Source organism: Spermophilus citellus, assembly GCF_964194105.1.
Source record: "Spermophilus citellus genome assembly, chromosome: 3".
Taxonomy (NCBI): domain Eukaryota; kingdom Metazoa; phylum Chordata; class Mammalia; order Rodentia; family Sciuridae; genus Spermophilus; species Spermophilus citellus.
Window position 1 is genome coordinate 57,818,962 of NC_138184.1, and position 14,968 is coordinate 57,833,929.

The window sequence follows — 14,968 nt, forward strand, 5'->3', positions numbered from 1 at the left end:
AATATAAACAGGCCAGGCACGATTTTGCATGCCTGTAATCCCAACAGTTTGTGAGACTGGGGCAGGAGGACTGCAAATTCAAAGCCAGCCTCGGCAACTTAGCGAGGCCCTGTCTCTAAATAAAAATACAAAATAGGGCTGGGGATGTGGCTCAGTGGTCAGGTGTCCCAGAGTTCAATCCCGATACCCAAAAAATAAAAAATAAAAATAAATAAAACGGGTTGGAGATGTCGCTCAGTGATAGAGCACCCGTAGGTTCAAATCCTAGTACCCCCCCAAAAAAAAGATGGCTGATCTCCATGCGGCCATGACTCCTCACTATTCATCAGGCACAAGTTGTCACTGGGGGTGATTAAACAAGGATTAATTACCAGCTTGCTATAAGAGCGGAGATGTTTTAACGGTGCTGCCCAGAGAGCACACAAATACACTCATACTTTTGAAGGACTGAGGGTGGAATTTGGCACCATTTCTTTGGAGGACAATTTGACAAAGAGCTCTTAAAATAGTAAATGTTCATATCCTCTGACCTGGAGATTCCAATTATGCCACAGAAACATAATTGGGGAAATAAACACAGGCATGTTTTAGCCCAAGAAAAGTGGTTGCTACAGCACACAAACAGCAGATCCCGTCAACGTGGCCGTCGACAGAGAAATTTTTAGCTCTATAAAAAATCCATGTAATGGATTCTAAAAGCTAATAAAGGTATTAGACTTTTATAGACTGATAGGGAAAGATGTCCAGAAAGTATTCCTAGGTTTCATGAAAAGAGAAAATGAGGTAAGACAATCCAAGGAATGCTTATTTTCTGTCATGTTAATAAATACTAATTTCAATGAATCAGAGGAAATAAATGCCAATCTGTACACACTATATCGTTCTAGCTTCAGGGTCAGCAAACTGATTCAAAACCCTGTCAGGAAGTAAATACTTAGTTTTTCCAGCTGCAAGTTAGTTTTAACTAAGCAACTTGGTCATTGCAAACGCAGCCCAAGATGCCACTAAATGAATGGGTGTGGCTGTGTTCCAATAAAACTTTATTCATGGACTTTAAAAATGAAATTTCATGTGCTACAAAATGTTCTTTTTTTTTTTTTACTCCCCCCCCCCCAATATGGAAAAATATAAGCTGGATGTGGTGGTGCATTCCTGGAATCCCAGAGACACTGGAGGCTGAGGCAGAAGGATCATCAAGTTCGAGCCAGCCTGGGCAACTTAGCAAGACCCTGTCTCAAAACTAAAAAAATAAACAAAAAGGGCTGGGGATGTGGCTCAGTGGTGAAGTGACCCTGGGGCACAATTTCGGCTACCAAGAAGAAAAAAAAAAAAAGGAAGAAATAGAGAGGCTGGGGGTGGAGCAAAGGGGTAGAACACCTCTGGGTTCCATCCCCAGTACTAAATAAAATAAAAACACAAAACCAAATAAAAAGATAAAAGCCGGGGCTGGGGCTCAAGCAGTAGCTCGCTCGCCTGGCATGCGGGCGGCCCGGGTTCGATCCTCAGCACCACATACAAACAAAGATGTTGTGTCCGCCGAAAACTAAAAAAATAAATAAATAAATATTAAAATTCTCTCTCTCTCTCTCTTAAAAAAAAAAAAGATAAAAGCCATTCTGATTTTGTCCCACTAGCTACAGTTTGCTAACTCCAGACCTCAAAGGTGCAATTAAGAAGGGTTTTCTCTTTTATGAAAGGTATGCTTTATATGTGCGTGTGATTTTACTATCTGTAACAACAGTAACAGCTATTGCAAAATCAGAGATAATAATACAGATATCTCAGACTGAGTTGATTTTGTTTTCCAAGAGAAAACCCCTATCAAGATACTTCAGCTTCTGCCAAATACTGTGGTGCGCACGCCTGTACTCCCAGCAACTCGGGAGGCTGAGGCAGGAGGAGCAAGTTTGAGGCTAGCCTTAGCAACTTATTGAGACTCTGATTCAAAGTAAAAAGGGCTGGGAAATGGCTCAGTGGTAGAGCTTCCCTGGGTCCAATCCCTAGAACCAATAAAAAACAAAACACAACAAGGGACCTCACCTTCTCTCAGACATGTTCAAATAGGTGGACCAACCAGCAGCCTTAGCTGCTAAGCATCTTCCCTGGCTGGAAGGTTCCAAAAACCAACTGTGTCTGTCTGTCTGTCTCTCATACACACACTTTCCTTGTTGGCCTACCCATCATGGGCTGAGAGTGTTTTTCCTTCCAGAGCAAAATCATCAGCGGGAACCCACTTCTAATCCAATTTGCAATCCTCTGCAGGAAACCAGGACTGCGTCACCCCCCAAATTGCGGGCCCGTCATCAATCCCCAGAATCGCCAGGGCAACCGGGGAGGGACACTGCTTTGCAGGCGCAGGCTTGGCTGGCCCAGCCCCAGCCCCAGCCCCAGCGCTGCTACTGGAGCAACGGATTCGCGGCCAAAGCACGCGCCTGGAAGGGCCTGGTCCAGAGACAAACCGCGCCAATCAAGCAGACCTCAGGGGCCAGCCCCGCCCCCGGCTGGAGCCAGCCCCGCTTGGCTTCCCAGGTCAGCTGCGCCCAGCCAGGGCTGCCGGGGACCACTGACTGCCCGCTTTCTGATGCTCCAGCCAATCTACAGTCATCAGCAAGTGGAGACATTAAGGGGATTACAAGGGGCTTAGAAGCCACTGGAGATTCATTGATGTGGTGTCGCTAGCCTCATGGCCACATGCCCTTTAGGAAGGGCTTTGGTCTGTCCAGGGTTCTCGGTGGCCTTTGATCTTACCACCCCTCTCCAGGTGGGACTTTGCCTCCACCCCGACTCCAGGCCACTTTATCCTCAGGCTACTTTTATTCTTAAACGTAAAGAGCGCCGTGCATATTCGTCCATCAGGACAGAGCAGGGGTCACCCACTGCCTGGAAGGAGCCGGACACTCAAGAGTCGTGGGGGTGCGCACGGGACCCTCGGCCGCAGCTACCTTGCTCTGCGGTCCACGAAAGATCCCACTGCGGAGGCTCAGCATTCGGACCTGCACCTGCTCAGCTACGCTTTATTTGTGAGCGCTGAAATTTGAATTTCATAATAATTTTTTGCAAAAACAAGAATGCTCCTTCAGGATTTGCAAACCCCAGTGACTTCTAGTACCTGGGAAGGGACCGGAATATTCAAACAAGTCCTTGAACTAACTGGCACACTGGGAGACAGGGGTGAGTCCACAAAACACCCATCTAAAGGGAGACCACTCACGTCCTGCCAGTTATTGGAGATGCAGGACCACTGGCCAGATGTGACATCTCTGGTGGTGGCTGTGTTTTAATGGTACTGGGGATGGATCCTGGGGCCTTGTGCATGCTGGAAAAGTGCTCTCTCACTGAGCTGAACCTCACAAAGAAAGTTAAAAATCTGAATATTAGAAAAAGCTCTCTTAGCTAAGTTCAAAGCCAGCCTCAGCAACGGACTGAGGCCCTAAGCAACTCAGTGAGACTCTGTCTCCAAATAAACTATTAAAAAGGGCTGGGGATGGGGCTCAGTGGTCCAGTGCCCCTGAGTTCAATCCCTGGTACAAAAAAAACAAAACAAAACAAAACACAACTCTCTTACTTAATATGTTCTACAGACCAAACAACACCCATCTGCAGAGTGGATGTGACGTGGGAGCCTCTGGTTTGTGACCACCGCCTAAGTCACAAGAAACGTCCAGCCACAGGAAATAAGCCTAGGTTCTGGAATTGAATCACTGCCCCAGCCTGGTGACCCTGGCTACGTTTCTTAAGAATCAAGAGCCTCAGTTTCATTAACAGGAAAATAATCACTTAGATCTCACAGGGTTTGGTGAGGATTAAAAGAAAATGTGTGTTAAACAGGGGGACATGACACCTTCATGGGATAAATCCTCCCAGTGATTGATTGCCAATGTTTTTTTGGGGGTTTTTTTTGGTACGAGGATTGAACCCCAGGGATGTTTAACCACTGAGCCACATCCCCAGCTCTTTTTATATTTTATCTAGAGACAAGGTCTCATTGAGTTGCTTAGGGCCTCCCTGAGTTGCTGAGGCTGGCTTTGAACTCACGATCCTCCTGCCTCAGCCTCCTGAGCCGCTGGGATTATAGGCATGCCCCATGGCGCCGGCTTTGATTGCCAATATCACTTAAGTACTATTATTACTATAATTTCTTCAGTTTTGGACACGCATGGAGCAATTCTACACTGTAAAAATGGCTCTTTTTCTCTCCCTTCTCAAACTGGTTGCAAATAAGCAAGCCCACTGCCCCCCCTTGGAGAGGCCTCTTGTAGCAGATACACCAAGTGCCCAGTTTTTAATGACTTGGTTCCAGCCACAGTCCATGGCGCTGCCATCCTCTTCCTGTTAATGGACATTCTTCTGCAGCCTGGCAACCTGGGGCTTCCCCTAGGTGACAGGGAGGTGATGCTTCTTCCAGGCTGGGCCACCTGTAGAGAGCAGAGGCCAGGTTTGCTCTCCAGCTGCCTTACCTTACATCAGTGGAGGGGAAAGACCAGCCATCTGCTCTCCAAGACACACAAACCCTCTATCAGTTTTGTTTTTAGAATTTCTAAAAATTCCCAAATTTGCCACCTAAAGGTATGCATCACAATGAAGACACAGAGATTAGGGTCACCCAGGAAAAATCCCCATAAAATAGAACAGATTTGAACAAGAACGGGGGCATCTTTACTCCCCCCAAGGAAGACCCAAGGTGGGGAAAGCTGTCTGCCATCCACAGTGCTTTGACCTGGTGCCTCTCCATCTTCAGGGGCACCTGAATCAGCCAGGGCTCTTGTTCCAGCTCAGATTCTGGTTCAGTGGGTCTGGGTCAAGGCCAAAGCCCATACATTAAAAAAAAATTTTTTTTTAATTATAGATGAACAAAATACCTTTATTTTATTTATTTATTTTTTATATGGCACTGAAGATTGAACCCAGTGCCTTACACGTGCTAGGAAAGCACTCTACCACTGAGCCACATCCCCAGCCCTTTTTTATAGTTTATTTAGAGCCAGGGTCTCACTGAGTTGCTTAGCACCTCACCATTGTTGAGGCTGGCTTTGAATTTGCAATCCTCCTGCCTCAGCCTCCCCAGCCGTTGGGATTACAGGGGTTTGCCACTGCACTCAACTGAGACGACGCATTTTTAAAAGGGCCCCCTAAGACAAATCGAGGATGCTACCTGCCCCTGCACCTGCATGAATCAGCATGGGCTTGGCTTCATTTAGGTCTCTGCTCAAAAAAATCACCTCCTGAGAGGGTCCTTTCCTGATGGCCTTATCTAAAGTGTCACTGCTTGTGGAATGGGGTCCTGGATCCCATCTGTTTTGTTCTTTGCTGAATCCCCAGCATCAGTGGAACACCTGGTACCAAGCAAGCACTCAAATATTTGTCCAGTGCACAGATCCCAGTGTGACAAGCAAGCAAAATGAAACTCAGGGAGCCAAAGCCATGTGTCCAAGGTCACACAGCTAATCAAAGCCAGAGCAGAGGCTGGGCCTGCTCTGTCTGCACTTCAAAGCCCCAGGTCTCTCCACCAGGCCAAAGGGAAACAAGTCTGTTTACAGCAGGCTTCCTCCCGAGGCTCTTCCTGCTGTGAGGCAGTAACACAGTTCTGCGGGCTGTTTTTTAAGAGCTGCCTGGTTATGTGGACAATGACTGGAGGGGACCAGAGTGGAAGCAAAGAGGCCAGTTCAGAGGATGCCACAGTGGTCCAGGACGATGCATGGCAGTCTCAGGGTTCCTCAGTATTTATTTATTTATGTATTTGGTACCAGAGATTGAACCCAGGGGTGCTTACCCACTGAGCCACATCCTCAGATCTTTGCATATTTTATTTAGAGACAGGGGCTCACTGAGTTGCTTAGGGCCTCGCTAAGTCGCTGAGGCGGGCTTTGAACTCACGATCCTCCTGCCTCAGCCTCCAGATTCCCCGGGATTAGAAGCATGCCCCTCCACGCTCAGTTGGTTCCTTGAGACTTGGGGTAAGAGGAGCTCTACTCTCCTGGGGTCAGAGCCAAGGCAGCCTTCCTGTTAGGTCTCTATCAGGCCTACTGGGGCCCAACCCTCCCTCCAGGGGGTTCATGGTCTCCCAAGGCAGAGGAGGGTAACATGGATTTCAAACTGCCAAAAAGAAAATTGTGGTGTCACACAAAAGGTCACCCAACAGTACACCCGTGGGGGAAAAGGAGGAGCGGCTTCCTTTCCAGCAATGGGTGGAAATGCTATGAAAAACCCTCTTCATGGGTCAAAGCGAAGCCCTTCTGCTGCTAGCAGGGAAATGGCTTCAACATGAAAATCCTTCCCACCCCAATGAGAGGGTCTCTCTCCAAAGGAAAAGCTCCAGAGTCGGCTGAAAATCAAGCACTGTCTTCCCATCGCAAAATGAGTTGGGTTAAATGTCTTAAAATTCTCATCACAAGTTCAAAGCCAGCCTCAGCAACTTAGAGGCCCTAAGCAACTTAGCAAGACCCCGTGTCTAAATAACACACAAAAAGGGCTGGGGATGGGGCTCAGTGGTTAAGCACCCCTGGGGTCAATCTGAGGCTTAAAATCCTCCAAGAAGCTGTGGTCATGAGGTCTCAAGGGACCCCAGATACCTAGCATCCTCAAAGACCCTATAAGTCCTCCTGAGCAACAGCTGAGAGGAAGCTCAAAATAGTTAACAAAATGAGTGAATATTTCCTGCATACCTGAGAGTAGGCAACGTTGACAACATCTCCCCTCATCCCTGCAATAAGTGTGTAAGGGAAGTGCCCTTGTTCTTCCCACTGAACAGCTAGGGACACTGAGAAACTGGGAGTGTTAGTGACTAACCAGGGGTCAGAGGTCAAGCAGGAGGGGAGGACAGGCACCAAGCTACACCCCCACACTACCCACAGGCCTCTGGTGGGAGCTGAGCCACAGGCAGGTAGGGGAGAAAAGAGAAGTTGGAACCCACCTACCCTGCCCTGCCTCATCCCCTTTAGAAAGCAAATGGATCAAAAAGGAGGCAATAGAGCCAGGCGCAGTGGCACAATCCTGTAACCCCAGTGGCTCCGGAGGCTGAGGCAGGAGGATCCCAAGTTCAAAGCCAGCCTCTGCCATAGCGAGGCCCTAAGCAACTCAGTGAGACCCTGTCTCTAAATAAAACACAAAATAGAGCTGGGGATGGGGCTCAGTGGCCAAGTGCCCCTGAGGTCAATCCCTGGTACCCAAAAAGAAAAAAAAAAATAAAAAGGGAAACCATCAGTCTTCTTACATTGGGTTTGTAAAATAAGCCTTCTACACCCAGTCCCATGTATGACCTGTGATCACACAGGAGCCCAGCACAGCCCACACAGGAGCCCACCTACTGCGGCTACAGCATTGGCACTATTGATGGACACCAACGTCTGCCAATTACATATTTATAAGGTCGCCTGGCTGGACTGTGACACAGGAGTTATTAAATGCTCCAGAGCATCAGGGTTGCGCTCAGTGCCCTGAGACAAAGGCAGAAGAGCTGCCAGACCCATCCAAGCTGGAACAAAAGCATTTAATTTCTGAAGAAATCGACGGCGGGTTTCCGTAGATTTGGGTGCCGGGCACACTTGACCCACGAGACCCAGGAAGAAAACCCAAGTAGACTTTCCTCCCTGGCACCCAGAAACAGCAGCGCTCTTGCCAGCAGCGTAGGACAGTAGGAAAGGCGCACACATCCAGACAGAATGCTACAGGCAGCAGTCTGTGCTCACTGTCTCCTTCCTTTGAATGAAGCCATCGAAGAGAATTGACCTCTTCTCTTTCCATCGCCAAACGGACAGCCAGTTTGCCTGCACCCCAACTTTTTCCCAAGCAGTGCCCCAGCAGCCAGATGCACTGGAAGGACACTCAGATCCCTGACTCCCAAACAAAACCATTCCGCTCCAGGCTGACTCTGCCTGGAAGTCAACATTCAAGGCACATTAATAAGAAACATCTGGCCACTGAAGACGGTTGACACAGCACAGGCGGGCAGTGGTGGATTTGTGGTCGGGACCCAGAGTTACAGGGACTAAATTGAAAACACCAGCCAGTCCAGGCAGTGCTCCACACTGCTGCGCTGTGGCACTTGGTGACGCTACCAGGCCCCGGTTGAGTTGTTTGGGGCCTAGTTACCTAGGCACAGGGTGGTGCCAAGCCTCTCAAGCTCTCCCATCAGGGAAATGCAGCCTGAACCGGGCTCTCCTGCGTCCTCCCATGTCTGGCCACCACTTCCACCTTGAATATTTGTAGCAGATGTAGCCCGGCTTTTAAAGGCACAGACTTTGCATTCTTTCCATGTGACTTACAAGTCAGATTGAAAAGGGGAGAATTTTATTTACTTTTCTCCCTGCAGTGTTGTGCAGGTTTTAAAGAGTCCTACCTCCATTTATGCAAGGCGAACCCAGGACACTGGTCACCGCAGGCGTTACATGGCTGGCCTCTCTCTATCCGCCCCAGTCCGGTCAACTTCAAAACAAAAAGATAACACAGGCCACGTGTGAAGATGAGGGCTTCCTCCAAAACCCCACTGTGCCCCAGATAGGATGGCCTGCCTCTTCCACCCCACCTCCTGGGATCCGAGTCAGGGTTCCTCTGCTATGTGGGGGCCTGGGTTGGGGGGCTGCCAGTGCCCCAAGTGTGGCCTCTGCCTAAGACAAGGCTGCAGACCCAGGTGGGCTGTCTCCAGTATCAAAGCACTAAGAAATGGCTTTGGCTGGGGCTTTGTCTCCCCCCAGACACATTGGTCAAGGTTTCTAAGAAACAAAAGCAAGATCCTTCGGTTCCCCCAGAGCGTGCCCGAAAAGGGACTCTCGGGTGCCTGCTGAGGTCCAGGCTGCTGCTCCTGGGAAATGGGTAGCAAAGGACACCCCCAAAGGCAGCCCCAAAGTGCAAGCTCCAGGCTGGAGCTCCACACGCTGGACGCTGCATGGTGCTGTGGCTTCCGATCTGCTTTCCCTGGGCGCCCCAAACTGGGACACTTGGGGCCATGGTTCCTGGTGGCACTGTGGCCCGGCTGGCGGTGGTCGGGACTTGGCCCCTCGCGCGCTCCCCGGTGAGCTCATGGGCGCCCCAACTGGTTACCTGGGGCCACAGGTGCGCGACCGAGGGGCGGAGGGGGCTGGGCACGGGCGCCAGTGGCGACTGCAGGTACCCGGCGGGTGGGTGGGGGACACTCACCGAGCGGCTGGACAGTCTTTTCCGCGAGCTGCGGCTGAACATGGCCGGGCGTCTCCGGCACGCAGCGCCGTCCGTCGATCCGTCCGTCTGTGCCGCGGCGGGGAGGGCGGGTCGCCTGGTCGGACCCCCTCGGCGGCCACCGGCTGCTGTCTCCGCGCAGCCCCGGCTGGCGCTCGAGCGCACGCCTCCCTCCTCCCGGCCACCGCCTCCCCGCCCCGCCCCGCCCGCAGCCCCGCCCCCTCAGGAGACCCCGCCCCGTCTGCGGCCACGCCCCCTGGCTCGCCCCGCCCCGCCCGGTCCCCGTCCCCGCCCGCGCTGCGCCCGCGCTCTCCCTTTCCCAGCCTCCTGGGCCCCGAGGTCCAGCTACCCAGGGCTGAGCTCTGGTGGGTCACCTGATCCCGCTCCGCAAGATCCTTCCCTCACCCTGTCCCCGAAGTTCGGGGCGGGGACCCCTTCACGGCCCCTTGCTGATGTAGCCGGGGTGGCGGGTGGAGATGGAAGGATGAGGGTTTTTTACGCGATGGTGTCATTCACCGAGAGTTGAAGTCAACCTGTGCGGTGCACAGTGCTGCCTACTGGGACAAATTCACACAGCCTTGGAACCGCCACTACGTGGAGTCTTGTCACTCTGTGAGATGAACTATTTTTAAAGTTTGTCTGGAATCTAGTTAGTATTGGATGTTGGAGGAGGAGGAGGGGGCTGGGAGAATGAATTACGCCTCTCATGGTACAGAGCCTGGGATGCAGTAGATGCTCATTATGTCATTCTCAATTATTTCATGCAATCGTCAGTCTTTGAAGCCACCGTGCCTATCTATGTTCCTTGAATTTCTCCGCCATTTACTAGCTAGTGATCTACAAATTAGTTAACTTCCTGTGCCTCTTCTGCCTGCCTGTCAACTTCATTTACACACACACACACACACACACACACACACACACACGTCTTAATCTCACAGTGTTTCTTGAGAGATGAGTTCAGACATGTATAATTGTTAAGACAGGCACGAACTCGGGATTCATTAAAGATTAGGTGTCAGAAAAAAAATATTGTAATTTTCAGAGGTATGGCCATGATGTCCACTTATCATCAATGTTTTAGCTCAAATATCCTCTCCTCTGAGAACCTCATACTGTACCATCTCTCTCATATTTCCTGACCTCATACTGTACCATCTGTCTCATACATTCTTAGCCCACATAGCTTTTTTATTTTTCTTCATACCTGGAATTAAACCCAGGGGTGCTCTAACACTGAGTTCATCACCAGCCCATTTTATTTTTATTTCGAGAAAGGGTCTCACTTATGTTGGCCTCAGCTTGTCATCCTCCTGCCTCAGCCTCCCAAGGCACTGGGATGACAGGTGTGCACCACCATGCCTGGCTTGTAGCATACATTGAAATGATCTTGTTTACTTCTTTGTCTGTCCTCACCCAAACCTAAGTTGCATGACAGAAATATGTTCACATTAGTTGTATTAGAGCCTGTCACAGAGCTTGCACATAGTAGGTCCTCCATGAATATTTGTCAAAAGTGGACATTCTTGTCAAGGTTGGAAAAGATGGCTGTCCTGCTTGGCATTTTACAGAACAGACACGGAACTTGAATGAAGAAAAGCTGTTGGGCTGGAATCACTGCAAATTAGAGCAAGATCAGTCTACCTATCCCTGAGATTCAAAAGACGAGAGCGCTGGGACCCAGACACCCAGTGTCAGCTGACTGCCTTCATTGCCCAGACAGTAAAGTTCAGTTTGGTTTCTGGGCTAGAATTGGGGTAAGGCACACAAGGCCTTTCCCTCAGGAGCAAAACTGACCGCAGTTCCAACAAACTCAGTAACCACAATAAACAGTATTATATGCAGTATTCCAAAGAGTCAGAATGTAAAAAAAAAAAAAAAAAAAATCATTGAGGACCACGTATGGCACTGCACACCTGTAAACTCAGACTCAGGAGGTCCCTGTAGGGCAGGAGAATCACAAGTTCAAGGTCAGCCTCAGCAACTTAGATTTTTAAAATCTGAGAATTAAAAAAAAAAAAATCCTTGATTTTAAAAAAATTCTTGCCAGGCATCGTGGCATATGCTTGTAATCCCAGCACTCCAAGGAGGCTGAGCAGAAGGATTGCAAGTTCAAAGCCAACCTCAGCAATTTAGTGAGTCCCTAAGCAAGCTAGTGAGACCCTGTCTCTAAAAATAAATAAATAAATAAATAAAATTATATATATATATATATATATATATATATATATATATATATATATATATGGCTGGGGATGTGGCTCAGTGGTTAAATGCCCCTCCACTTAATCCTTGGTACCAGAAAAAAAAATTCCTGGTGAACAGACATTAATATTTTAAATAAAAGAGGATCCTAGCCCATACTTCTGTCTCATTCACCTCACCCTAATCCTATTCCTGGTTAATATATATATATAGTCCCAAACTCAGACACTGAGAATGGAATCCCTTATATTGTATTTATCTCTGTACTTACCACCCACTGTCACATTCGATGGTACCTTGGCAGAGGCTTATTTATCTCTCTGCCCAGCCTAGCATAGAGGCTGGATCACTTGAAATGCTCAACAAACATTGGTTAAGTGACAAAGTAAAAAGCAGACAGAAGGCTCCCCTACACTCTCAACAGGGCTAGTGCATACCCAGCCCTACTGCACCATGGCCTCATACCTGGGGGAAGGGGCAGGTGGGGTGAGAGGGCTGCGGGGATCCTGCAGAGTGGCCCATGTTGTCTATTTGTATTTTAATCACAAAAATACCTTTCCTAGCAAAGGTCAGTGACTGCATAATTAATGCATTACAAATTCCTAACAGATGGAAGACAGGTGTCTTGGTGCATTTTTTCCAAATCCTGTCAAAGGAAGGACAGAAGCTCATGGCAGTTGCCCTGTCCCACATCTTGCTTCAGAATAGATGTGGCTGCTAAAGCATGTGGTGATCATAAGCTCCTTGGGAGCATGGCTCTTTTTTTTTAATTTTAGTTGTTTTCTCCAAGTGGAAATGTGGAGAAGAGGTCCATGGACGTCACAAATGGTCCATTAAGCCACAAGCAAAAGGCCTGATCCCAGCCTGCAGAGGGGGCTCCCAAAGCACTCCTGACATGTGTCATGAAGGAACCTCCCCAAGGTCTGTTTCCTCTCAGTGGGAGCCAGTATCCTACAAGTTACTTGCACCTGAGTCTCCGGTAGCAGGAGCATCTCCTGATCTCTTCAACAACCACTTGATCTTGCTTAGGAAGACACAGGTTAGAAACCCAGGGAGGACAAAGGATCCTACTGTCAGGCGTAGGTGAACAGTAAGCGATTTCCTCGTGCTTCACCATTTCCCTGGCTATTCATAGACATCATCTTGGTGATGTCTTTTCTTTGCTCATCTCTCGAGGCAATAAATTACTAACAGAACTTGAAATTCCTCGAGAACAGTTGCCAACAGGGGAACACGCCTTTGTCAAAATGTAAAGTGGAAATCCAAAACCAGGAAAGGCTGTTGGGCTTCAATTAGTCTTCCCATGTGTGTTCAGAAACTGGAAAGACATCCACAACCTCTTAAAAGTGGATTGATGGGGAAATTTTAAGGTTTTCCTTTTTCTGGCTTTTAAATGCATGTGCTCTAAGGAACATGTGTTCATGTTATAATTAGAAATCTAAATATAAAGTTATCCAAAATGGAGACGTGTGCCCCACCTGACTGAGGTCTTCTAACGTCAGATCTGAATACAGTAAAGCAGAACTGTGTGTCATTGCCAAGGGTGGGGGCACACCCTTGCGGCCCCACGGAGGCAGGAGGATGGAAAGTTTGAGGCCAGTCTAGGCAACTTAGCGAGGTCCTAAGCAATGTAGTGAGGCCCTATTTCAAATTAAAGAGTAAAAAGGGTTGGGGGTGTGGCTCAGCCGTAAAGCATCCATGTTCAACCCCGAGTGCCAAAAAAATAAAAAATAAAACAGACCTGTGTGTCACCCTTTTTCAGGTGCCTGGCTTCTGTACTTTGGCTTTCCTGTTTTTTTTCTTATATAAATCTGTGATTCTGTTAAAGCCAAATGAAGCTTCCGGACTGCTCTTCCTACTTATGGGCATTCAGAGATGTGTTCATAAGGATTTCTAAAACGGGGAAGAAGTCAGATGCAGTGGCTCATGCCTGTTATTTCAGCGGCTGTAATCTCAGGATTGCAAGTTCAAAGCCAGCCTCAGCAACTTAGCAGGGCCCTAAGCAACTCAGTGAGACCCTGACTCGAAATAAAAAATAAAAATGAACTGGGAATGTTGCTCAGTGCTTAAGCACTGATCAGGGGTTGAGTGCCCCTGAGTTCAATCCCTGGTACAAAAACAAATTAGATCAGAAAAGAACTAGAATAAAGACACTGCTGGTAGGCTAAATATCTCAGAGTGGGGCTGGGGTTGTGGCTCAGTGGTAGAGCCCTTGCCTAGCATGTGGGAGGCGCTGGGTTCCATCTTCAGAACCATATAAAAATAAATAAATAAATAAATAAATAAAGGTATAAAAAATTTCAGAAGACATTAAAACATCTGAAATTTGTAAATGCATTTTAATCTATTTAAAGCAAAAATACTTGAAAAGATAGAACGTATTGCACTAAACAACTTGTATCCTTTTTCCTGAAAAGTCTTACAGCTTGCAAAGCCATTAGCCTAGTGTATCTTATATTTTCCTAACGTATGGTTGATAGGCATAAAGAAACCCAGGCTATTGGTTTGACATAGAAAGTTGATATTTTTCCTCAATCCAAATTCAAAATGCAAGGTAGGACAAATATGTGGATAAGGAATAGGTCAGCATTGTTTCTGAGACAAAAAGGAAAATACACAAGAGATCTAAATGCCTAACAACAGAGGACACACTAAAGAAAAATAAATAAGGGTTTGTCCTTTGAATGATTAAACATTAAAAATGATATCGGGGGACAGGAGAAAATCTGCAACAATATTGGTCCCTTTGTAAAACACGTTACAAAATAACAATACAAATTCACATTTGGCTACCCATATACTTCCAAAAAATATACATGAATTTGAAAAAAAAAAAAAAGTCCAGAGATTACAGTGAAAAAAATTTTACTGATTTTGTTCATTTGTTTTGGGGGTGGAATTTCAAGTGATTCAATCGTTTCTCTTTTGTTATATCTAATTTTTCTAAAATGAATCTGTGTTTCTTGTATAATAATCAAAGGTGAAAATATAAAATAATAAAGAATTATTTGACTTTAAAATTCTTGAATTTTAGTGGGTATCTTTAGGTGATAGAATACTGATTTTTCCCCTAATCTTTTAACTACATATCTCAATTTTTAGTAATAAATAAGCATTATTTTGAGTTAAGAAACCTTTCAAATTGAACTTTAAATATGTGTAAATAATTATAAGACAAATACTAATTTTTTTAGAAGAAGAAATTGCAACTTGTATCTATTTGCAATATTGTATATTTTCAAGGGTTGTTTTTCCCATGAATAGAAATAAGTAATAACAGAAAAATGTTTTTAGTCTGTTTTGTTGTTGGTGGTGGTTTTTGTTTTGTTTTGTTTTTGTACCAGAGATTGGACCCAGGATCCTCTTAGCCAGTGAGTCTCACTTAGTTGCTGAGGCTGGCTTTGAACTAGTGATCCTCCTGCCTCAGCCTCCAGAGCCACTGGGATTACAGGCATGCGCCCTGGCACCGGGCTCTAGTTTCTCCCTTCAACCAGGCATTTGAGAGCATATTTATCATGTTTCACTCCTTGTTTTCCTAATACCTGTGCAAAAGCTCAAAGATGCGGGACTGGTTTGTTGATCATCTATTCTTTTTTTTTTTTTTTTTTAAGAG

General features: G+C 47.1%; 1 protein-coding gene across 1 annotated transcript in view; it reads right to left on the reverse strand.

Annotated features, from left to right (window-relative positions):
* PRICKLE2 (prickle planar cell polarity protein 2) overlaps positions 1-9,315 on the reverse strand; it is a 334,763-nt gene extending 325,448 nt beyond the window's left edge. Inside the window, exons 1-2 of the mRNA XM_081284129.1 lie at positions 9,133-9,315; positions 8,336-8,421 (exon numbers count right to left, since the gene is read on the reverse strand). Of these exons, the coding sequence (XP_081140255.1) occupies positions 8,336-8,421; positions 9,133-9,174 (128 nt within the window). The 5' untranslated portion in view covers positions 9,175-9,315. The remainder of the gene's footprint in view (positions 1-8,335; positions 8,422-9,132) is intronic.
* Positions 9,316-14,968: the final 5,653 nt, after the last annotated feature.